Source organism: Salvelinus fontinalis, chromosome 9 (assembly GCF_029448725.1).
Source record: "Salvelinus fontinalis isolate EN_2023a chromosome 9, ASM2944872v1, whole genome shotgun sequence".
Classification (NCBI taxonomy): domain Eukaryota; kingdom Metazoa; phylum Chordata; class Actinopteri; order Salmoniformes; family Salmonidae; genus Salvelinus; species Salvelinus fontinalis.
This window is the reverse complement of record NC_074673.1, coordinates 754,397-780,537: the sequence shown is the minus strand read 5'-3', so window position 1 is coordinate 780,537 and position 26,141 is coordinate 754,397. Positions and strand designations below refer to the sequence as shown.

The 26,141-nt window shown below is 46.5% G+C and overlaps 1 protein-coding gene across 3 annotated transcripts; it reads left to right on the top strand.

Moving 5' to 3' along the window:
• fth1b (ferritin, heavy polypeptide 1b) lies at positions 1 to 26,141 on the top strand. Of its 3 annotated transcripts, none has more exons than XM_055933015.1 (5): positions 1 to 110; positions 4,555 to 4,660; positions 14,795 to 14,941; positions 20,600 to 20,725; positions 24,841 to 26,141. In XM_055933015.1, exons 2-5 carry the CDS (start codon positions 4,559 to 4,561, stop codon positions 24,991 to 24,993), a joined length of 528 nt encoding a protein of 175 aa, XP_055788990.1. In that variant the 5' UTR covers positions 1 to 110; positions 4,555 to 4,558; the 3' UTR covers positions 24,994 to 26,141. The 3 variants fall into 3 exon arrangements, with proteins under 3 accessions (XP_055788990.1, XP_055788989.1, XP_055788988.1); XM_055933014.1 differs by lacking the exon at positions 1 to 110 and adding an exon at positions 456 to 596; XM_055933013.1 differs by lacking the exon at positions 1 to 110 and adding an exon at positions 456 to 614.

The window sequence follows — 26,141 nt, the reverse complement described above, 5'->3', positions numbered from 1 at the left end:
TTGCTCGTCATTGCATGTGTTCATTATGCTCAAAGCCGCTGTTTACTTCTAAGATCACTTTAGCATCGCCCTAAAAACCCGATTCAAATTCGACACAAACCTTCAAATAGGTATGTAATGACACGTTATATAAACTCTTTATAGTGTTTTATTTACATTTTAGAGGTGATAAGTTGGACAGATCGAGTGAAAAAAAAACTATTTTCCCACACATGTCTTTCTTACTATAACGCATTAGTTTCGCCTCCCCACCCGCCATTAAAGACCCGAAGGAGCTCATTGCCTTCTTGAATTATGCAGAAACGGGGCAGCGTGAAGGTCTCGGCATGAATTTCTGTTGGAAAGGGGAGAAAATTGTGCTTTACAATGGTATTGAAATTACAGTTGATCTGGAAGTATTACGTTTTTTGGGGGGCGGTAAAATAAGGTCAATTGTACGGACCACGGCGATATACGCGGTTACGTTACGCTGACTAGTACGTGACGCTGTCGTCCGTCAAACTGCCACCCAGTCAACACAGATTTATTTTTTTATGTATTTAACCTTTATTTGTCTGGGCAAGTGGATACCATCTGGAGGGAGTCGACCAGCAAACGTTAGTACCACTCCCGAGGTAGTTTACGTGGTTTATACTAGCGTTACCGTGATGATTGTAGCTATATCACATTACCAGGCTGGATTCGTTGCTTTGCTGTAGCTAACGTTACCGTTACCCGTTAGCAACAATAACCTTGAGAGACCGTTTTATAAGCGCCTTGTCATGATCATGAGTAGCAGTACTTTAGCCAACTAAAGTTGTTAACGTCGTTAAATATCCGAGCTGTTAACCCCAAAAACCATCGTTATTATTATTAGCTAACGACGTTGTAAACCCGTATTACCGGAATATTCAACGGCGTTTACGAAATATATTACTTTCAACGGTGTTATCTTGTGATCAAGCACATCAATGTTTTGTGATTTTATTGGGTGTCGTAAAAAAATGTTAGCAATTAGCATGTTTTACATTTCAGTGGAAATACTAACGTTACTACGATCAGGTTTTTGATATGCGGTTTAGCAAAAAAGTGTCCCGTATTATCGGCATACGGTCCCCAGTTATTGACCACCTTACTAGTTTGTTCAATTACAAGATATGTCCGTTTTTAATTTAGTTGAAAAAAGAGACACCAACCTGGTGTCCTAAGGGATTACTAGATAGTTGACTAGAGTAACGTTAGTTGGCCAGCCTTCCAGTAGAAACGACTTGCCTGTCCAACTTTACGTTGCGTACCCCGATGCGCCCGGTACGTTCTTCATCAACCTCTTCAGTGTTGTAACCAATTCATGTCTCATTTACTTTACAGATTCATATTATGCTTTGAGAAAGTAGATTCGTTTTAATACAAAACATATAAATGAGTATGCTGGATATTAAATGGTGTGTGTGTGGTCTGTCGCGCAGTGATAGTGGTGGAGATGTGTCCACTCAGTCAAGTAGGCCTACTAGTGATAGTGGTGGAGATGTGTCCACTCAGTCAAGTAGGTCTGCTAGTGATGGAGACAGCTCCTCCACTCAGTCAAGTAGGTCTGCTAGTGATAGTGATGGAGACAGCTCCTCCACTCAGTCAAGTAGGCCTACTAGTGATAGTGGTGGAGATGTAACCACTCAGTCAAGTAGGCCTACTAGTGATAGTGGTGGAGATGTAACCACTCAGTCAAGTAGGTCTACTAGTGATAGTGGTGGAGACAGCTCCTCCACTCAGTCAAGTAGGCCTACTAGTGATAGTGGTGGAGCCAGCACCTGTATCCACTCAGTCAAGTAGGCCTACTAGTGATAGTGGTGGAGATGTATCCACTCAGTCAAGTAGGCCTACTAGTGATAGTGGTGGAGATGTAACCACTCAGTCAAGTAGGTCTACTAGTGATAGTGGTGGAGCCAGCACCTGTATCCACTCAGTCAAGTAGGCCTACTAGTGATAGTGGTGGAGATGTAACCACTCAGTCAAGTAGGTCTACTAGTGATAGTGGTGGAGACAGCTCCTCCACTCAGTCAAGTAGGCCTACTAGTGATAGTGGTGGAGCCAGCACCTGTATCCACTCAGTCAAGTAGGCCTACTAGTGATAGTGGTGGAGATGTATCCACTCAGTCAAGTAGGCCTACTAGTGATAGTGGTGGAGACAGCTCCTCCACTCAGTCAAGTAGGCCTACTAGTGATAGTGGTGGAGATGTATCCACTCAGGCAAGTAGGTCTACTAGTGATAGTGGTGGAGCCAGCATATCCACTCAGTCAAGTAGGCCTACTAGCGATAGTGGTGGAGATTTATCCACTCAGTCAAGTAGGCCTACTAGTGATAGTGGTGGAGATGTATCCACTCAGTCAAGTAGGCCTGCTAGTGATAGTGGTGGAGATGTAACCACTCAGTCAAGTAGGCCTGCTAGTGATAGTGGTGGAGACAGCTCCTCCACTCAGTCAAGTAGGCCTACTAGTGATAGTGGTGGAGACAGCTCCTCCACTCAGTCAAGTAGGCCTACTAGTGATAGTGGTGGAGACAGCTCCTCCACTCAGTCAAGTAGGCCTACTAGTGATAGTGGTGGAGATGTATCCACTCAGTCAAGTAGACCTGCTAGTGATAGTGGTGGAGACAGCTCCTGTATCCACTCAGTCAAGTAGGTCTACTAGTGATAGTGGTGGAGATGTATCCACTCAGTCAAGTAGGTCTGCTAGTGATAGTGGTGGAGCCAGCACCTGTATCCACTCAGTCAAGTAGGCCTACTAGTGATAGTGGTGGAGATCTGTCCACTCAGTCAAGTAGGCCTACTAGTGATAGTGGTGGAGATGTATCCACTCAGTCAAGTAGGTCTGCTAGTGATAGTGGTGGAGCCAGCACCTGTATCCACTCAGTCAAGTAGGTCTGCTAGTGATAGTGGTGGAGCCAGCACCTGTATCCACTCAGTCAAGTAGGTCTGCTAGTGATAGTGGTGGAGCCAGCACCTGTATCCACTCAGTCAAGTAGGTCTGCTAGTGATAGTGGTGGAGCCAGCACCTGTATCCACTCAGTCAAGTAGGTCTGCTAGTGATAGTGGTGGAGCCAGCACCTGTATCCACTCAGTCAAGTAGGCCTACTAGTGATAGTGGTGGAGATGTGTCCACTCAGTCAAGTAGGCCTACTCCGCGACCCACAGCAACACAGTCTTCTATGGACCAGTTTATGCCAAAGTCTATGTCTGAGGCAAAACAAGGCCAAATGGATATTGCATGGGCTAAAATGATTACCACCGATTTCCAGCTATTTTTCGATCGTGGAGGACAGAAGTTTTAGAAATTATAGCAATAGTCTAAATCCAATGTACACAATTCCAAGCAGGAAAATCCTTTCAAAATCACTTAGTCCACAGTCCAAAAAGCTACTGCAGTTTGCCTTACCACTGACTGCTGGACATCAAGGGTAACCACTTCTTACATGTCAGTTACATGTCACTTCATTGAAGACTTTTCGATGTCTAGCTGTCTTCTGGACTGCTTTGAGTTCAGCGACAGACACACACCTCAGAGAACTTGGCAGAGGAACTGTTGAGAGTGGCCAGAGAATTTGCAAGTAGATGGAAAAGTGGTCTGTTGTGTTAACGACAATACAGCCAACATAACCAAAGCCATGGAAATGTTTAAACGGACCCATCATCCATGTCTTGCCCACACAATCAACCTGATTGTAAGAGATGCTCTGAAGGTGATGAAGCCCACTGTGGACAAAGTGACAGCAGCTGTGGAATACTTCCACAGTAGGTGCAGTAGGTGCTGAAAAACTAAAGTCTACACAACGCTAGATGGGGGATGCCTGAGCTGAGAACTAAACTAGCTCCTCCACTCAGTCAAGTAGGCCTGCTAGGGATAGTAGTGCAGTAGGTGCTGAAAAACTAAAGTCTACACAACGCTAGATGGGGGACGCCTGAGCTGAGAACTAAACTAGCTCCTCCACTCAGTCAAGTAGGCCTGCTAGGGATAGTAGTGCAGTAGGTGCTGAAAAACTAAAGTCTACACAACGCTAGATGGGGGACGCCTGAGCTGAGGACTAAACAACAACAAAAACTTTTTGTTTTTGAAGAGTCGTTTGGGAGCCAAAAGAGCTGACTCTTTTTGGTGAGCTGCGCCGAACGGAGCTGTCCCACTGAAAAGAGCCAGAATACCCATCCCTAATCTGAAGAGATTTCACCTCGTGTTTCCTGAGGCACCTCCCACAAATTGGATTGGCTTGATGGGCACTTCTTACGTACCGTACGGTCAAGCTGCTCCCACAACAGCTCAATAGGGTTGAGATCCGGTGACTGTGCTGGCCACTCCATTATAGACAGAATACCAGCTGACTGCTTCTTCCCTAAATAGTTCTTGCATAGTTTTGAGCTGTGCTTTGGGTCGTTGTCCTGTTGTAGGAGGAAATTGCCTCCCAATTAAGTGTTGTCCACAGGGTATGGCATGGAGTTGCAAAATGGAGTGATGGTTGCTGATAATTGTCTGTCTGTCTGTCTGCCTCTGTCTGTCTGCCTCTCTGTCTGCCTCTGTCTGTCTCTCCAGAACCATGACATCTCAGGTGCGACAGAACTTCCACCAGGAATGTGAGGCTGCCATCAACAAGCAGATCAACCTGGAACTGTATGCTTCTTATGTATACCTGTCTATGGTGAGTTACCTGTTTACCTGTCTATGGTGAGTTACCTGTTTACCTGTCTATGGTGAGTTACCTGTCTATGGTGAGTTACCTGTCTATGGTGAGTTACCTGTTTACCTGTCTATGGTGAGTTACCTGTTTACCTGTCTATGGTGAGTTACCTGTCTATGGTGAGTTACCTGTTTACCTGTCTATGGTGAGTTACCTGTTTACCTGTCTATGGTGAGTTACCTGTTTACCTGTCTATGGTGAGTTACCTGTTTACCTGTCTATGGTGAGTTACCTGTCTATGGTGAGTTACCTGTTTACCTGTCTATGGTGAGTTACCTGTTTACCTGTCTATGGTGAGTTACCTGTCTATGGTGAGTTACCTGTTTACCTGTCTATGGTGAGTTACCTGTTTACCTGTCTATGGTGAGTTACCTGTTTACCTGTCTATGGTGAGTTACCTGTTTACCGGTCTATGGTGAGTTACCTGTCTATGGTGAGTTACCTGTTTACCTGTCTATGGTGAGTTACCTGTTTACCTGTCTATGGTGAGTTACCTGTCTATGGTGAGTTACCTGTTTACCTGTCTATGGTGAGTTACCTGTTTACCTGTCTATGGTGAGTTACCTGTTTACCTGTCTATGGTGAGTTACCTGTCTATGGTGAGTTACCTGTCTATGGTGAGTTACCTGTTTACCTCTCTATGGTGAGTTACCTGTTTACCTGTCTATGGTGAGTTACCTGTTTACCTGTCTATGGTGAGTTACCTGTCTATGGTGAGTTACCTGTCTATGGTGAGTTACCTGTTTACCTCTCTATGGTGAGTTACCTGTTTACCTGTCTATGGTGAGTTACCTGTTTACCTGTCTATGGTGAGTTACCTGTCTATGGTGAGTTACCTGTCTATGGTGAGTTACCTGTTTACCTCTCTATGGTGAGTTACCTGTTTACCTGTCTATGGTGAGTTACCTGTCTATGGTGAGTTACCTGTATACCTGTCTATGGTGAGTTATCAACCTGGAACTGTATGCTTCTTATGTTTACCTCTCTATGGTGAGTTACCTGTTTACTTCTCTATGGTGAGTTACCTGTTTACCTCTCTATGGTGAGTTACCTGTTTACCTCTCTATGGTGAGTTACCTGTTTACCTCTCTATGGTGAGTTACCTGTTTACCTCTCTATGGTGAGTTACCTGTTTACCTCTCTATGGTGAGTTACCTGTTTACCTCTCTATGGTGAGTTACCTGTTTACCTCTCTATGGTGAGTTACCTGTTTACCTCTCTATGGTGAGTTACCTGTTTACCTCTCTATGGTGAGTTACCTGTTTACCTCTCTATGGTGAGTTACCTCTTTACCTCTCTATGGTGAGTTACCGGTCTATGGTGAGTTACCTGTTTACCTGTCTATGGTGAGTTACCTTTTTACCTGTCTATGGTGAGTTACCTGTCTATGGTGAGTTACCTGTCTATGGTGAGTTACCTGTTTACCTCTCTATGGTGAGTTACCTGTTTACCTGTCTATGGTGAGTTACCTGTTTACCTGTCTATGGTGAGTTACCTGTCTATGGTGAGTTACCTGTCTATGGTGAGTTACCTGTTTACCTCTCTATGGTGAGTTACCTGTTTACCTGTCTATGGTGAGTTACCTGTTTACCTGTCTATGGTGAGTTACCTGTCTATGGTGAGTTACCTGTCTATGGTGAGTTACCTGTTTACCTCTCTATGGTGAGTTACCTGTTTACCTGTCTATGGTGAGTTACCTGTCTATGGTGAGTTACCTGTATACCTGTCTATGGTGAGTTATCAACCTGGAACTGTATGCTTCTTATGTTTACCTCTCTATGGTGAGTTACCTGTTTACTTCTCTATGGTGAGTTACCTGTTTACCTCTCTATGGTGAGTTACCTGTTTACCTCTCTATGGTGAGTTACCTGTTTACCTCTCTATGGTGAGTTACCTGTTTACCTCTCTATGGTGAGTTACCTGTTTACCTCTCTATGGTGAGTTACCTGTTTACCTCTCTATGGTGAGTTACCTGTTTACCTCTCTATGGTGAGTTACCTGTTTACCTCTCTATGGTGAGTTACCTGTTTACCTCTCTATGGTGAGTTACCTGTTTACCTCTCTATGGTGAGTTACCTGTTTACCTCTCTATGGTGAGTTACCTGTCTATGGTGAGTTACCTGTTTACCTGTCTATGGTGAGTTACCTGTTTACCTGTCTATGGTGAGTTACCTGTCTATGGTGAGTTACCTGTCTATGGTGAGTTACCTGTTTACCTCTCTATGGTGAGTTACCTGTTTACCTGTCTATGGTGAGTTACCTGTCTATGGTGAGTTACCTGTTTACCTGTCTATGGTGAGTTACCTGTTTACCTGTCTATGGTGAGTTACCTGTCTATGGTGAGTTACCTGTTTACCTGTCTATGGTGAGTTACCTGTTTACCTGTCTATGGTGAGTTACCTGTTTACCTGTCTATGGTGAGTTACCTGTTTACCTGTCTATGGTGAGTTACCTGTCTATGGTGAGTTACCTGTTTACCTGTCTATGGTGAGTTACCTGTTTACCTGTCTATGGTGAGTTACCTGTCTATGGTGAGTTACCTGTTTACCTGTCTATGGTGAGTTACCTGTTTACCTGTCTATGGTGAGTTACCTGTTTACCTGTCTATGGTGAGTTACCTGTTTACCTGTCTATGGTGAGTTACCTGTTTACCGGTCTATGGTGAGTTACCTGTCTATGGTGAGTTACCTGTTTACCTGTCTATGGTGAGTTACCTGTTTACCTGTCTATGGTGAGTTACCTGTCTATGGTGAGTTACCTGTTTACCTGTCTATGGTGAGTTACCTGTTTACCTGTCTATGGTGAGTTACCTGTTTACCTGTCTATGGTGAGTTACCTGTTTACCGGTCTATGGTGAGTTACCTGTTTACCTGTCTATGGTGAGTTACCTTTTTACCTGTCTATGGTGAGTTACCTGTCTATGGTGAGTTACCTGTCTATGGTGAGTTACCTGTTTACCTCTCTATGGTGAGTTACCTGTTTACCTGTCTATGGTGAGTTACCTGTTTACCTGTCTATGGTGAGTTACCTGTCTATGGTGAGTTACCTGTCTATGGTGAGTTACCTGTTTACCTCTCTATGGTGAGTTACCTGTTTACCTGTCTATGGTGAGTTACCTGTTTACCTGTCTATGGTGAGTTACCTGTCTATGGTGAGTTACCTGTCTATGGTGAGTTACCTGTTTACCTCTCTATGGTGAGTTACCTGTTTACCTGTCTATGGTGAGTTACCTGTCTATGGTGAGTTACCTGTATACCTGTCTATGGTGAGTTATCAACCTGGAACTGTATGCTTCTTATGTTTACCTCTCTATGGTGAGTTACCTGTTTACTTCTCTATGGTGAGTTACCTGTTTACCTCTCTATGGTGAGTTACCTGTTTACCTCTCTATGGTGAGTTACCTGTTTACCTCTCTATGGTGAGTTACCTGTTTACCTCTCTATGGTGAGTTACCTGTTTACCTCTCTATGGTGAGTTACCTGTTTACCTCTCTATGGTGAGTTACCTGTTTACCTCTCTATGGTGAGTTACCTGTTTACCTCTCTATGGTGAGTTACCTGTTTACCTCTCTATGGTGAGTTACCTGTTTACCTCTCTATGGTGAGTTACCTCTTTACCTCTCTATGGTGAGTTACCTGTCTATGGTGAGTTACCTGTTTACCTGTCTATGGTGAGTTACCTGTTTACCTGTCTATGGTGAGTTACCTGTCTATGGTGAGTTACCTGTCTATGGTGAGTTACCTGTTTACCTCTCTATGGTGAGTTACCTGTTTACCTGTCTATGGTGAGTTACCTGTCTATGGTGAGTTACCTGTATACCTGTCTATGGTGAGTTATCAACCTGGAACTGTATGCTTCTTATGTTTACCTCTCTATGGTGAGTTACCTGTTTACTTCTCTATGGTGAGTTACCTGTTTACCTCTCTATGGTGAGTTACCTGTTTACCTCTCTATGGTGAGTTACCTGTTTACCTCTCTATGGTGAGTTACCTGTCTATGGTGAGTTACCTGTTTACCTGTCTATGGCGAGTTACCTGTTTACCTCTCTATGGTGAGTTACCTCTCTATGGTGAGTTACCTGTTTACCTGTCTATGGCGAGTTACCTGTTTACCTCTCTATGGTGAGTTACCTGTTTACCTCTCTATGGTGAGTTACCTGTTTACCTCTCTATGGTGAGTTACCTGTTTACCTCTCTATGGTGAGTTACCTGTTTACCTCTCTATGGTGAGTTACCTGTTTACCTCTCTATGGTGAGTTACCTGTTTACCTCTCTATGGTGAGTTACCTGTTTACCTCTCTATGGTGAGTTACCTGTTTACCTCTCTATGGCGAGTTACCTGTTTACCTCTCTATGGTGAGTTATCTGTTTACCTGTCTATGGTGAGTTACCTTTTTACCTCTCTATGGTGAGTTACCTCTTTACCTGTCTATGGTGAGTTACCTGTCTATGGTGAGTTACCTGTTTACCTGTCTATGGTGAGTTACCTCTCTATGTTGAGTTCCCTGTTTACCTGTCTATGGTGAGTTACCTGTTTACCTGTCTATGGTGAGTTACCTCTTTACCTCTCTATGGTGAGTTACCTCTTTACCTCTCTATGGTGAGTTACCTCTTTACCTCTCTATGGTCAGTTACCTCTTTACCTCTCTATGGTGAGTTACCTCTTTACCTCTCTATGGTGAGTTACCTCTTTACCTCTCTATGGTGAGTTACCTGTTTACCTCTCTATGGTGAGTTACCTGTTTACCTCTCTATGGTGAGTTACCTGTTTACCTCTCTATGGTGAGTTACCTGTTTACCTCTCTATGGTGAGTTACCTGTTTACCTCTCTATGGTGAGTTACCTGTTTACCTCTCTATGGTGAGTTACCTGTTTACCTCTCTATGGTGAGTTACCTGTTTACCTCTCTATGGTGAGTTACCTGTTTACCTCTCTATGGTGAGTTACCTGTTTACCTCTCTATGGTGAGTTACCTCTCTATGGTGAGTTACCTCTCTATGGTGAGTTACCTCTCTATGGTGAGTTACCTGTTTACCTCTCTATGGTGAGTTACCTGTTTACCTCTCTATGGTGAGTTACCTGTCTATGGTGAGTTACTTGTCTATGGTGAGTTACCTGTTTACCTGTCTATGGTGAGTTACCTGTCTATGGTGAGTTACATGTCTATGGTGAGTTACCTGTCTATGGTGAGTTACCTGTCTATGGTGAGTTACCTGTATACCTGTCTATGGTGAGTTACCTGTCTATGGTGAGTTACCTGTCTATGGTGAGTTACCTGTCTATGGTGAGTTACCTGTTTACCTCTCTATGGTGAGTTACCTCTCTATGGTGAGTTACCTCTCTATGGTGAGTTACCTGTTTACCTCTCTATGGTGAGTTACCTGTTTACCTCTCTATGGTGAGTTACCTGTTTACCTCTCTATGGTGAGTTACCTGTTTACCTCTCTATGGTGAGTTACCTGTTTACCTCTCTATGGTGAGTTACCTGTTTACCTCTCTATAGTGAGTTACCTGTCTATGGTGAGTTACCTGTATACCTGTCTATGGTGAGTTACCTGTCTATGGTGAGTTACCTGTCTATGGTGAGTTACCTGTCTATGGTGAGTTACCTGTATACCTGTCTATGGTGAGTTACCTGTCTATGGTGAGTTACCTGTCTATGGTGAGTTACCTGTCTATGGTGAGTTACCTGTTTACCTCTCTATGGTGAGTTACCTGTCTATGGTGAGTTACCTGTCTATGGTGAGTTACCTGTCTATGGTGAGTTACCTGTTTATCTGTCTATGGTGAGTTACCTGTCTATGGTGAGTTACCTGTCTATGGTGAGTTACCTGTCTATGGTGAGTTACCTGTTTACCTCTCTATGGTGAGTTACCTGTCTATGGTGAGTTACCTGTCTATGGTGAGTTACCTGTCTATGGTGAGTTACCTGTTTATCTGTCTATGGTGAGTTACCTGTCTATGGTGAGTTACCTGTCTGTGGTGAGTTACCTGTCTATGGTGACCAATAGTTGTCCAGCTGGACCGTTACCTGTCTATGGTGACCAATAGTTATCCACCAGCTGGACCGTTACCTGTCTATGGTGACCAATAGTTGTCCACCACCTGGACCGTTACCTGTCTATGTTGACCAATAGTTATCCACCTGGACCGTTACCTGTCTATGGTGACCAATAGTTATCCACCAGCTGGACCGTTACCTGTCTATGGTGACCAATAGTTGCCACCAGCTGGATCGTTACCTGTCTATGTTGACCAATAGTTATCCACCTGGACCGTTACCTGTCTATGGTGACCAATAGTTATCCACCTGGACCGTTACCTGTCTATGGTGACCAATAGTTATCCACCAGCTGGACCGTTACCTGTCTATGTTGACCAATAGTTGTCCACCAGCTGGACCGTTACCTGTCTATGTTGACCAATAGTTATCCACCACCTGGACCGTTACCTGTCTATGGTGACCAATAGTTATCCACCTGGACCGTTACCTGTCTATGGTGACCAATAGTTATCCACCTGGACCGTTACCTGTCTATGTTGACCAATAGTTATCCACCAGCTGGACCGTTACCTGTCTATGTTGACCAATAGTTATCCACCAGCTGGACCGTTACCTGTCTATGGTGACCAATAGTTATCCACCTGGACCGTTACCTGTCTATGTTGACCAATAGTTATCCACCAGCTGGACCGTTACCTGTCTATGGTGACCAATAGTTATCCACCAGCTGGACCGTTACCTGTCTATGGTGACCAATAGTTATCCACCAGCTGGACCGTTACCTGTCTATGGTGACCAATAGTTATCCACCTGGACCGTTACCTGTCTATGTTGACCAATAGTTATCCACCAGCTGGACCGTTACCTGTCTATGTTGACCAATAGTTATCCACCTGGACCGTTACCTGTCTATGGTGACCAATAGTTATCCACCAGCTGGACCGTTACCTGTCTATGGTGACCAATAGTTATCCACCTGGACCGTTACCTGTCTATGTTGACCAATAGTTATCCACCAGCTGGACCGTTACCTGTCTATGGTGACCAATAGTTATCCACCACCTGGACCGTTACCTGTCTATGTTGACCAATAGTTATCCACCTGGACCGTTACCTGTCTATGTTGAGCATTAGTTATCCACCAGCTGGACCGTTACCTGTCTATGGTGACCAATAGTTATCCACCAGCTGGACCGTTACCTGTCTATGTTGACCAATAGTTATCCACCAGCTGGACCGTTACCTGTCTATGGTGACCAATAGTTATCCACCTGGACCGTTACCTGTCTATGTTGACCAATAGTTATCCACCTGGACCGTTACCTGTCTATGGTGACCAATAGTTATCCACCAGCTGGACCGTTACCTGTCTATGTTGACCAATAGTTATCCACCAGCTGGACCGTTACCTGTCTATGGTGACCAATAGTTATCCACCTGGACAGTTACCTGTCTATGGTGACCAATAGTTATCCACCAGCTGGACCGTTACCTGTCTATGGTGACCAATAGTTATCCACCAGCTGGACCGTTACCTGTCTATGGTGACCAATAGTTGTCCACCAGCTGGATCGTTACCTGTCTATGTTGACCAATAGTTGTCCACCAGCTGGACCGTTACCTGTCTATGGTGACCAATAGTTATCCACCAGCTGGACCGTTACCTGTCTATGGTGACCAATAGTTGTCCACCAGCTGGATCGTTACCTGTCTATGTTGACCAATAGTTGTCCCCCGGCTGGACCGTTACCTGTCTATGTTGACCAATAGTTATCCACCTGGACCGTTACCTGTCTATGTTGACCAATAGTTATCCACCAGCTGGACCGTTACCTGTCTATGTTGACCAATAGTTGTCCACCTGGACCGTTACCTGTCTATGTTGACCAATAGTTGTCCACCAGCTGGACCGTTACCTGTCTATGTTGACCAATAGTTGTCCACCAGCTGGACCGTTACCTGTCTATGTTGACCAATAGTTATCCACCACCTGGACCGTTACCTGTCTATGGTGACCAATAGTTATCCACCAGCTGGACCGTTACCTGTCTATGGTGACCAATAGTTATCCACCTGGACAGTTACCTGTCTATGGTGACCAATAGTTATCCACCAGCTGGACCGTTACCTGTCTATGTTGACCAATAGTTATCCACCAGCTGGACCGTTACCTGTCTATGGTGACCAATAGTTATCCACCAGCTGGACCGTTACCTGTCTATGGTGACCAATAGTTATCCACCACCTGGACCGTTACCTGGCTATGGTGACCAATAGTTATCCACCAGCTGGACCGTTACCTGTCTATGGTGACCAATAGTTGTCCACCTGGACCTTTACCTGTCTATGGTGACCAATAGTTGTCCACCTGGACCGTTACCTGTCTATGGTGACCAATAGTTATCCACCACCTGGACCGTTACCTGTCTATGGTGACCAATAGTTATCCACCACCTGGACCGTTACCTGTCTATGTTGACCAATAGTTATCCACCTGGACCGTTACCTGTCTATGTTGACCAATAGTTATCCACCAGCTGGACCGTTACCTGTCTATGGTGACCAATAGTTATCCACCTGGACCGTTACCTGTCTATGTTGACCAATAGTTATCCACCAGCTGGACCGTTACCTGTCTATGGTGACCAATAGTTATCCACCAGCTGGACCGTTACCTGTCTATGTTGACCAATAGTTATCCACCTGGACCGTTACCTGTCTATGGTGACCAATAGTTATCCACCTGGACTGTTACCTGTCTATGTTGACCAATAGTTATCCACCAGCTGGACCGTTACCTGTCTATGGTGACCAATAGTTATCCACCAGCTGGACCGTTACCTGTCTATGGTGACCAATAGTTATCCACCAGCTGGACCGTTACCTGTCTATGTTGACCAATAGTTATCCACCAGCTGGACCGTTACCTGTCTATGGTGACCAATAGTTATCCACCACCTGGACCGTTACCTGTCTATGGTGACCAATAGTTATCCACCAGCTGGACCGTTACCTGTCTATGGTGACCAATAGTTAACCACCAGCTGGACCGTTACCTGTCTATGGTGACCAATAGTTATCCACCAGCTGGACCGTTACCTGTCTATGGTGACCAATAGTTATCCACCACCTGGACCGTTACCTGTCTATGGTGACCAATAGTTATCCACCAGCTGGACCGTTACCTGTCTATGGTGACCAATAGTTATCCACCTGGACCGTTACCTGTCTATGGTGACCAATAGTTATCCACCAGCTGGACCGTTACCTGTCTATGGTGACCAATAGTTATCCACCAGCTGGACCGTTACCTGTCTATGGTGACCAATAGTTATCCACCAGCTGGACCGTTACCTGTCTATGGTGACCAATAGTTATCCACCTGGACCGTTACCTGTCTATGGTGACCAATAGTTATCCACCAGCTGGACCGTTACCTGTCTATGTTGACCAATAGTTATCCACCAGCTGGACCGTTACCTGTCTATGTTGACCAATAGTTATCCACCTGGACAGTTACCTGTCTATGTTGACCAATAGAGCTGTATGTCTCTCATAATTAATATATCTATGTCCGTTATATTATGTAAACACAGTGAATATAGCTATGTATGTCCATAGTAAGACATTGCTGTGTCTTTCCCGTACCTAAATAGTGCCAAAAGAGAATGGGTTCAATTTCAGATGGGATCCCAAGTCAATTGAGAAATTGGATCAATTCTCATGTTTGTTCTTTTACATCTCTAGAACAGGGAGACATGAGTGAAAGGAATTTAGACAGATCTATATCTAATAATGAACTATATTAACTAGAGAACATTTCATACATGTAAACTAAATCAAATCAAGTTTATTTTATATAGCCCTCTGTACATCAGCTAATATCTCGAAGTGCTGTACAGAAACCCAGCCTAAAACCCCAAACAGCAAGCAATGCAGGTGTAGAAGCACGGTAGCTAGGAAAAACTCCCTAGAAAGGCCCAAACCTAGGAAGAAACCTAGAGAGGAACCAGGCTATGAGGGGTGGCCAGTTCTCTTCTTCAGGAACTTGTTCGTGACACTTCCACTTTTTTCTTGTGCGTTTTTTTCTAGGGCTACTACTTTGACAGAGACGACAAATCCCTGCCCAACTTTTCCAAGTTCTTCCTGACTCAGTCCAAGGAGGAGAAGGAGCATGCTGAGAAACTGATGAGTCAACAGAACCAGAGAGGAGGACGCATCTTCCTCCAGGACATCAGGGTATAAATAAACACAACAGCACTTCCTGGTGTTATGTTACTCTTATGCAAGGCTTCATATCGATTCCACTAGGGGACGTTTTGCCTTCTCTTGTCTGAACATCTAAGCCAAATAATATATGCCACTAACAGGGTGTGTCGCCACTAACAGGGTGTGTCGCCACTAACAGGGTGTGTCGCCACTAGCGGGGTGCGTCGCCACTAGCGGGGGTGCGTCGCCACTAGCGGGGGTGCGTCGCCACTAGCGGGGGTGCGTCGCCACTAACGGGGTGTGTCGCCACTAACGGGGTGTGTCGCCACTAACGGGGTGCGTCGCCACTAACGGGGTGCGTCGCCACTAACGGGGTGCGTCGCCACTAACGGTGTGCGTCGCCACTAACGGGGTGCGTCGCCACTAGCGGGGTGCGTCGCCACTAGCGGGGTGCGTCGCCACTAGCGGGGTGCGTCGCCACTAGCGGGGTGCGTCGCCACTAGCGGGGTGCGTCGCCACTAGCGGGGTGCGTCGCCAATAGCGGGGTGCGTCGCCACTAGCGGGGTGCGTCGCCACTAACGGGGTGTGTCGCCACCAGCCTGGTTTGGTACAGAGCCCAGGTCCTCATCTGGTGAGGGTCGTCTGGTCCACAGAGACAAAGATCTCATCTGGTGAGGGTTGTCTGGTCCACAGAGACCAGGTCCTCATCTGGTGAGGGTTGTCTGGTCCACAGAGACAAAGATCTCATCTGGTGAGGGTTGTCTGGTCCACAGAGACCAGGTCCTCATCTGGTGAGGGTTGTCTGGTCCACAGAGCCCAGGATCAGACAACATTGGTGGACAGGTACTGAAGTTATTTGTAGAGCAACTCACTGGCATTTTCCATCACATTTTCCTTTTGTCACTGGAGCTGCAGAAGGTGCCTGGACTCTGGAAGCATGCTACTGTAGTTCCTGTGGCCAAAAGAAAATCCCACAAGCTGCTAAATGACTTCAGGCCAGTGGTACTGACATCCCTGGTAATGAAATGTACTGTCGGGTAGAGAACTCCCTGGACCCTCTACAGAATGTACTGTCAGGTGGAGAACTCCCTGGACCCTCTACAGAATGTACTGTCAGGTGGAGAACTCCCTGGACCCTCTACAGAATGTACTGTCAGGTGGAGAACTCCCTGGACCCTCTACATAATGTACTGTCAGGTGGAGAACTCCCTGGACCCCCTACAGAATGTATTGTCAGGTGGAGAACTCCCTGGATCCCCTACAGAATGTACTGTCAGGTGGAGAACTCCCTGGACCCTCTACAGAATGTACTGTCAGGTGGAGAACTCCCTGGACCCTCTACAGAATGTACTGTCAGGTGGAGAACTCTCTGGACCCCCTACAGAATGTACTGTCAGGTGGAGAACTCCCTGGACCCTCTACAGAATGTACTGTCAGGTGGAGAACTCCCGGGACCCTCTACAGAATGTACTGTCAGGTGGAGAACTCCCTGGACCCCCTACAGAATGTACTGTCAGGTGGAGAACTCCCCGGACCCTCTACAGAATGTACTGTCAGGTGGAGAACTCCCTGGACCCTCTACAGAATGTACTGTCAGGTGGAGAACTCCCTGGACCCCCTACAGAATGTACTGTCAGGTGGAGAACTCCCTGGACCCCCTACAGAATGTACTGTCAGGTGGAGAACTCCCTGGACCCCCTACAGAATGTACTGTCAGGTGGAGAACTCCCTGGACCCTCTACAGAATATACTGTCAGGTGGAGATCTCACTGGACCCCCTACAGAATTAACTGTCAGGTGGAGAACTCTCTGGACCCTCTACAGAATGTACTGTCAGGTGGAGATCTCACTGGACCCCCTACAGAATGTATTGTCAGGTGGAGAACTCCCTGGACCCCCTACAGAATGTATTGTCAGGTGGAGAACTCCCTGGACCCTCTACCGAATGTATTGTCAGGTGGAGAACTCCCTGGACCCTCTACAGAATGTACTGTCAGGTGGAGAACTCTCTGGACCCTCTACAGAATGTACTGTCAGGTGGAGAACTCCCTGGACCCTCTACAGAATGTACTGTCAGGTGGAGAACTCCCTGGACCCTCTACAGAATGTATTGTCAGGTGGAGAACTCCCTGGACCCTCTACAGAATGTACTGTCAGGTGGAGAACTCTCTGGACCCTCTACAGAATGTACTGTCAGGTGGAGAACTCCCTGGACCCCCTACAGAATGTATTGTCAGGTGGAGAACTCTCTGGACCCCCGACAGAATGTATTGTCAGGTGGAGAACTCCCTGGACCCTCTACAGAATGTACTGTCAGGTGGAGAACTCTCTGGACCCTCTACAGAATGTACTGTCAGGTGGAGAACTCCCTGGACCCCCTACAGAATGTACTGTCAGGTGGAGAACTCCCTGGACCCTCTACAGAATGTACTGTCAGGTGGAGAACTCCCTGGACCCCCTACAGAATGTATTGTCAGGTGGAGAACTCTCTGGACCCCCGACAGAATGTATTGTCAGGTGGAGAACTCCCTGGACCCTCTACAGAATGTACTGTCAGGTGGAGAACTCTCTGGACCCTCTACAGAATGTACTGTCAGGTGGAGAACTCCATGGACCCTCTACAGAATGTACTGTCAGGTGGAGAACTCCCTGGACTCCCTACAGAATGTATTGTCAGGTGGAGAACTCCCTGGACCCTCTACAGAATGTACTGTCAGGTGGAGAACTCTCTGGACCCCCTACAGAATGTACTGTCAGGTGGAGAACTCCCTGGACCCCCTACAGAATGTACTGGCAGGTGGAGAACTCCCTGGACCCCCTACAGAATGTATTGTCAGGTGGAGAACTCCCTGGACCCCCTACAGAATGTACAGTCAGGTGGAGAACTCCCTGGACCCCCTACAGAATATACTGTCAGGTGGAGAACTCCCTGGACCCTCTACAGAATGTACTGTCAGGTGGAGAACTCCCTGGACCCTCTACAGAATGTACTGTCAGGTGGAGAACTCCCTGGACCCCCTACAGAATGTACTGTCAGGTGGAGAACTCCCTGGACCCTCTACAGAATGTACTGTCAGGTGGAGAACTCCCTGGACCCCCTACAGAATGTACTGTCAGGTGGAGAACTCCCTGGACCCCCTACAGAATGTACTGTCAGTTGGAGAACTCCCTGGACCCTCTACAGAATGTACTGTCAGGTGGAGAACTCCCTGGACCCACTACAGAATGTATTGTCAGGTGGAGAACTCCCTGGACCCCCTACAGAATGTATTGTCAGGTGGAGAACTCCCTGGACCCTCTACAGAATGTACTGTCAGGTGGAGAACTCTCTGGACCCCCTACAGAATGTACTGTCAGGTGGAGAACTCCCTGGACCCTCTACAGAATGTATTGTCAGGTGGAGAACTCCCTGGACCCCCTACAGAATGTACTGTCAGGTGGAGAACTCCCTGGACCCTCTACAGAATGTACTGTCAGGTGGAGAACTCCCTGGACTCCCTACAGAATGTACTGTCAGGTGGAGAACTCCCTGGACCCTCTACAGAATGTACTGTCAGGTGGAGAACTCTCTGGACCCCCTACAGAATGTACTGTCAGGTGGAGAACTCCCTGGACCCTCTACAGAATGTACTGTCAGGTGGAGAACTCCCTGGACCCTCTACAGAATATACTGTCAGGTGGAGAACTCCCTGGACCCTCTACAGAATGTACTGTCAGGTGGAGAACTCCCTGGACCCTCTACAGAATGTACTGTCAGGTGGAGAACTCTCTGGACCCCCTACAGAATGTACTGTCAGGTGGAGAACTCCCTGGACCCTCTACAGAATGTATTGTCAGGTGGAGAACTCCCTGGACCCCCTACAGAATGTATTGTCAGGTGGAGAACTCACTGGACCCTCTACAGAATGTACTGTCAGGTGGAGAACTCCCTGGACCCCCTACAGAATGTATTGTCAGGTGGAGAACTCCCTGAACTTCCTTCTTGTCTGCCTTCAATACTATCCAGCCTCACATACTAGCAGAGAAGCTCCTCTCCCACTTCAAGCTGGACCTGAGCGTTGTGGGCTGGCTAGTGGACTTCCTTATCGACCGGTCCCAACGGAGTCATGTCAAAGCAGCTCCCTCCTCTCTTGTACAACTCTGCTCCTCCTCCAGACCCCCCCCCCCCTACAGCTCCCTCCTCTCCTGTACAACTCTGCTCCTCCTCCAGACCCCCCCCCCCCTACAGCTCCCTCCTCTCCTGTACAACTCTGCCCCTCCTCCAGACCCCCCCCCCCCCCTGCAGCTCTCTCCTCTCTTGTACAACTCTGCCCCTCCTCCAGACCCCCCCCCCCCCCCTACAGCTCCCTCCTCTCCTGTACAACTCTGCTCCTCCTCCAGACCCCCCCCCCCCAGCTCTCTCCTCTCCTGTACAACTCTGCCCCTCCTCCAGACCCCCCCCCCCCCCCCCCCCTACAGCTCTCTCCTCTCTTGTACAACTCTGCTCCTCCTCCAGACCCCCTCCTACAGCTCTCTCCTCTCCTGTACAACTCTGCTCCTCCTCCAGACCCCCCCCCCCCCCAGCTCTCTCCTCTCCTGTACAACTCTGCCCCTCCTCCAGACCCCCCCCCCCCCCCCCCTACAGCTCTCTCCTCTCTTGTACAACTCTGCTCCTCCTCCAGACCCCCTCCTACAGCTCTCTCCTCTCCTGTACAACTCTGCTCCTCCTCCAGACCCCCCCCCCCCAGCTCTCTCCTCTCCTGTACAACTCTGCCCCTCCTCCAGACCCCCCCCCCCCCCCCCCCTACAGCTCTCTCCTCTCTTGTACAACTCTGCTCCTCCTCCAGACCCCCCCCCCCCCCCTACAGCTCCCTCCTCTCCTGTACATATACTATACACTAATGACCATGGGCAGCGAATATGAAGACAGACAGTGGTGACTCTGTCCTCGTCAGCCTACTGCAGGATAGAGACTGAGAACATGGGGCCTGTGGTAGAAGACTGTGTGTCATGGTGTGAGAACTGCTTCCTCTAACTGAATGTGTTGGTCCTAGGCTTTTAGGAGGCAGCCACTGAGCCTCATACCCACTCTAGTCATCATGGGTAATGACATTGAGCTGGTCAGTACCTATAAGTATCTGGGAACAGTGCTGGACAACAAGTTGGCTTTTTTTAAGGAGAACACTGGACACCCTCTGTTAAAAGAAGACAGCAGCAACTACTTTCTGAGAAAGATTAACTTTTTAAAAAATGTCAGCAAAACAATGATGATCACTGTTTTCCAGGAGTTTTATTGAATCCGTGTTGATGTTTGATGGTGGCCTGGTTTGGTCATCTTGTTGAGGAGCACTAACTGGTATCCTAGACTGTCCTGATCAAGCCTAAGACTGATTCAATGACAGCTCCTTTTGCCTGATCTAAGACTGATTCAATGACTGCTCCTTTTGCCTGATCTAAGACTGATTCAATGACTGATTCTAAGACTGCACCCGATCTCATTATGTATTTATCTTATTATCTGTTGTATGTTTGTCCTTGTTGTTAAGGCTGTATTTACTGTTGAACCCTGACTGCACAACACATTTCCTAATTGGGACAATAAAGAGCTTAATTGATTGGTTCAACATATTGCCACTATTTAATTGGCTCTGGCAGTTTGGTGTATAGATATTGATAATTGTGATCAACTTCTTCTTCTGTATGTTTCAGAAACCTGACAGAGATGAGTGGGGCAGTGGGTTGGAGGCCTTGGAGTGTGCCCTACAGCTGGAGAAGAGTGTCAACCAGTCTCTACTGGACCTGCACAAAGTAGCCGTACAGCACAATGACCCGCACGTGAGTTACAAACACAGTGCATGGGGACAGTTAACAGGACACTGATTAAGCTTAGTCACAGACTTTAAAAAAAAACCTTTCAATTAAGATTCACTTGTGAGCATGCTTTTTTTTTTTTTGCGTGGTTGGGGTCAATTCCATTTCAATTCGAGTCCATTCAGAAAGTAAACCAAATTTCCGATTCCACATTTCAAATCAAATAAAATTGTATTTGTCACATGCGCCGAATATAAAAGGGGGAAACCTTACCGTGAAATGCTTACTTTACAAGCCCTTATTAATCAACAATGCAGTTCAAGAAATAGAGTTAAGAAAATATTGACTAAATAAACTAAAGTAACACAATAAGATGACATAACAATAACGAGGCTATATACAGGGGGTACCGGTACCGAGTCAATATGTGCAGGTTAGTGGAGGTAATTTGTACATGTAGGTAGGGGAAAAGTAACAACAGTGTAAAAACGAAAGGGGGTCAATGTAAGTAGTCTGGGTGGCCATTTGATTAATTGTTCAGGAGTTTTATGGCTTGGAGGTAGAAGCTGTTAAGGAGCCTTTTGGACCTAGACTTGGTGCTCCGGTACCGCTTGCCGTGCGGTAGCAGAGAGAACAGTCTATGACTTGGATGACTGGAGTCTTTGAAACATTTTTGGGCCTTCCTCTGACACCGCCTGGTATATAGGTCTTGGATTGCAGGAAGCTTAGCCCCAGTAATGTATTGTGCCGTACGCACTACCCTCTGTAGCGCCATGCGGTCGGGTGCCGAGCAGTTGCCATACCAGGCGGTGATGCAATCGGTCAGGATGCTCTCGATGGTGCAGCTGTAGAATTGTTTTGAGGATCTAGGGGCCAATGCCAAATATTTTCAGTCTCCTTAGGGGGGAAAAGGTTTTGTCTTGTCCTGTTCACGGCTGTCTTGGTGTGTTTGGACCATGATAGTTCGTTGGTGATGTGGACACCAAGGAACTTAACTCTCGACCCGCTCCACTACAGCCTCGTCGATGTTAATAGGGGCCTGTTTGTGGACTACAGGAGAAAGAGGGCCAATCAGCTCCTTTGTCTTGCTCGCATTGAGGGAGAGGTTGTTGTCCTAGCACCACACTGCCAGGTCTCTGAGTTGTGCCTGGCCACGAAGTCGTGGGTGAACTGGAAGTACAGGAGGGGGACTAAGCACACACCCCTGAGGGTCCCCGGTGTTGAGAATCAGCGTGGCAGATGTGTTGTTGCCTACCCTTACCACCTGGGGGTGGCCCGTCAGGAAGTCCAGGATCCAGATGCAGAGGGAACCATGACCAGCCTTTGAAAGCACTTCATAGCTACTGACATTGAGTGTTACGGGGCGGTAGTTATTTAGGCAGGTTTCCTTTGCATTTTTTGGCACAGGGACTATAAGGGTCTGCTTGAAACATGTAGGTATTAGACTTGATCAGGGAGAGGTTGAAAATGTCGGTGAAGACACTTGCCACTTGGTCCCCGCATGCTCTGAGTACACGCCCTGGTAAGCCGTCAGGTCCCGCGGACTTGTGAATGTTGACCACAGTGGCTACGGAAAGCGTGATCACAGTCGTCCGGAACAGCTGGTGCTCTCATGCATGCTTCAGTGTTGCTTGCCTCGAAGCAAGCATAAAAGGCATTTAGCTCATATTGTAGGCTCGCGTCAATCAATGCTAATTAATTACTTAAAAATCATACAATGTGATTTTCTGGATTTTTGTTTTAGATTCCGTCTCTCACAGTTGAAGTGTACCTATGATAAAAATTACAGACCTCTACATGCTTTGTAAGTAGGAAAACCTGCAAAATCGGCAGTGTACCAAATACTTGTTCTCCTCACTGTAGCTGCTCTGTCCTGCCGATACACAGAAAACACAGCCGGCTCTATATTATCTGTGTCGTCGTTCAGCCACAACTCGGTGAAACATAAGATATTACAGTTTTTAATGTCCCATTGGTAGGAGAGTCTCGACCGCAGATCATCCAGTTTATTCTCCAGTGGTTGGCCAATAGAACCGATGGTAGTGGTGATTTACTCGCTCGCCTCTGAATCCTCTCAAGGCACCTCGAACCTTCTCCCTCTGTATCTTTCGTCATTTCTTCACGCGAATGACTGGGATTTGGGCCTGGTCAACGGGAAGCTGTATATCCTTCTCGGTGGACTTACTAAAGAAAATGTATTTGTCCAGTTCGAGGTGAGTAATTGCTGTTCTGATATCCAGAGACAGTCCATAAGAGACGGTAGCAGCAACTTTATGTACAAAATAAGTTACAAACAAAATAGCACAGTTGGTTAGGAGCCCGTAAAACACCAGCCAATCCCCTCCGGCACCATTATATCTTTTCCTCATTGAAGAGAATTGACATTTCAGTGTACTTCCTTAATTGAATTTAAATGGATTGGGTTAACCCTAACCCTAACCCATTCCATTTAACCCTAACCCTAACCCATTCCATTTAACCCTAACCCACTCCATTTAACCCTAACCCATTCCATTTAACCCTAACCCATTCCATTTAACCCTAACCCATTCCATTTAACCCTAACCCATTCCATTTAACCCTAACCCATTCCATTTAACCCTAACCCACTCCATTTAACCCTAACCCATTCCATTTAACCCTAACCCACTCCATTTAACCCTAACCCATTCCATTTAACCCTAACCCACTCCATTTAACCCTAACCCATTCAATTTAACCCTAACCCACTCCATTTAACCCTAACCCATTCCATTTAACCCTAACCCACTCCATTTAACCCTAACCCACTCCATTTAACCCTAACCCGCTCCATTTAACCCTAACCCGCTCCATTTAACCCTAACCCGCTCCATTTAACCCTAACCCGCTCCATTTAACCCTAACTCGCTCCATTTAACCCTAACCCGCTCCATTTAACCCTAACCCGCTCCATTTAACCCTAACCCGCTCCATTTAACCCTAACCCGCTCCATTTAACCCTAACCCGCTCCATTTAACCCTAACCCGCTCCATTTAACCCTAACCCGCTCCGTTTAACCCTAACCCGCTCCGTTTAACCCTAACTCGCTCCGTTTAACCCTAACCCGCTCCGTTTAACCCTAACCCGCTCCGTTTAACCCTAACCCGCTCCGTTTAACCCTAACCCGCTCCGTTTAACCCTAACCCGCTCCGTTTAACCCTAACCCATTCAACCCTAACCCACTCCATTCAACCCTAACCCACTCCATTCAACCCTAACCCACTCCATTTAACCCTAACCCACTCCATTTAACCCATTCCTAACCCACTCCATTTAACCCATTCCTAACCCACTCCATTTAACCCTAACCCACTCCGTTTAACCCTAACCCATTCAACCCTAACCCACTCCATTCAACCCTAACCCACTCCATTTAACCCTAACCCACTCCATTTAACCCTAACCCACTCCATTTAACCCTAACCCACTCCATTTAACCCATTCCTAACCCACTCCATTTAACCCATTCCTAACCCACTCCATTTAACCCTAACTCATTCCATTTAACCCTAACTCACTCCATTTAACCCTAACCCATTCCATTTAACCCTAACCCATTCCTAACCCACTCCATTTAACCCTAACCCATTCCATTTAACCCTAACCCATTCCATTTAACCCTAACCCACTCCATTTAACCTTAACCCATTCCATTTAACCCTAACCCATTCCATTTAACCCTAACCCATTCCATTTAACCCTAACCCATTCCATTTAACCCTAACCCACTCCATTTAACCCTAACCCATTCCTAACCCACTCCATTTAACCCTAACCCACTCCATTTAACCCTAACCCACTCCATTTAACCCTAACCCACTCCATTTAACCCTAACCCATTCCATTTAACCCTAACCCATTCCATTTAACCCTAACCCATTCCATTTAACCCTAACCCATTCCATTTAACCCTAACCCATTCCATTTAACCCTAACCCATTCCATTTAACCCTAACCCATTTAACCCTAACCCATTCCATTTCACCCTAACCCATTTAACCCATTCCAACCCTGCTGTTTATAGCCTGGAGATTAATCTGTGTCGGGGGAAAAACCCCGTGTCTGTTTAGAGATTTGATCCTAATGACCTTAAACAAGAACCCTTTCCTCCCGTCAGATGTGTGACTTCATAGAGACCCACTATCTGGATGAGCAGGTCAAGTCTATCAAGGAGCTGAGTGACTGGGTCACCAACCTGCGTCGTATGGGCGCCCCTCAGAACGGCATGGCGGAGTACCTCTTCGACAAACACACCCTGGGGAAGGAGTAGCAGCTGAACAATCCCCTCCTTATACTAGGGTCGTGTTCATTAGGACACACAGTAGCAAAATACGTTGAAACAGAAAAAAATGTCCATTTCTTATTGGATGAATTCAGATAGTAGTACCTCACAGTTTCAGCACGTTTTGTGACGAATGAACACAACCCATTTTCCCGCCTGCTGGTCAATTTTTCATGTTTGGTCTGTCCTTACGACTGGTAATCTTCTAGTATCATAGATATGCTGGCTTAAAGACCAAAATGACCAGACGCCATTTGCTCTATTTACATGACTGCTCTATATCGTGATTTACTATTTCTATGATCTCCCGAGGCTGACTTCCAGTCTGTTTGTGCTATCATACCAACTCCTTGTCATTCAATTTGTCAAGACAAAGACAGCACTGTCACTCCCTGACCTTAGTTCCTGTTTTATGTCTCTATTTTGGTTTGGTCGGGGCGTGAGTTGGGGTGGGCATTCTATGTCTGGTGTTCTATGTTGTCTATTTCTTTGTGTTTTGGCCGGGTGTGGTTCTCAGTCAGAGGCAGCTGTCTATCGTTGTCTCTGATTGAGAACCATACTTAGGTATCCCTTTTCCCACCTGTGTTTTGTGGGTAATTGTTTTCTGTTTTGTGTGTCTATCACCAGATAGAACTGTTTCGTTTGTGCCGTTTTGATAATTTTTGTTCTAGTGTTTGGTTATAATAAAAAATCATGGACACGTACCACGCTGCACCTTGGTCCTCAACCTTCTTCCACCAACAGTCGTTACAAGCACAAACAGATCTGGGACCAGGCTATATTTTCCCTCTGTTTACCTACACTATGTGTCTGTTACAATTGATATGCGTTGCCATAATTTAAAGACTTAACTGGTTCCTAGAAAGATCTCATAGCTTGGTGGAGGTTAAAAGTGAGACTGTGGTGAGTAGAACCACGTAACTTTAGTTTTTCATTTCTCTAATGTTTTTCATAGTTAATTTGTGAAGCCAATATTGAGTGATTTGTAGGAAAGAAATTACTTAAAATACCTTTTTCCGTTCTATTTATGTCTACACAGTTCATTAATTGGCCGTTTTAATGAAATTATGTCTTTTTTTATTTGGTCTGTGTCTTATCTATGTACGGTGAAGTATGATGATAAACACTTGAATCAC

What these genes read in the sequence shown, in the direction of transcription:
- fth1b (XM_055933015.1), top strand. Translation starts at nt 4,559, where the DNA reads ATGACATCTCAGGTGCGACAGAACTTCCACCAGGAATGTGAGGCTGCC. An exon ending in TCTTCCTCCAGGACATCAGG is followed by an intron (nt 14,942 to 20,599) that starts GTATAAATAAAC and finishes TGTATGTTTCAG; the next exon opens with AAACCTGACAGAGATGAGTG. An exon ending in TACAGCACAATGACCCGCAC is followed by an intron (nt 20,726 to 24,840) that starts GTGAGTTACAAA and finishes TCCTCCCGTCAG; the next exon opens with ATGTGTGACTTCATAGAGAC.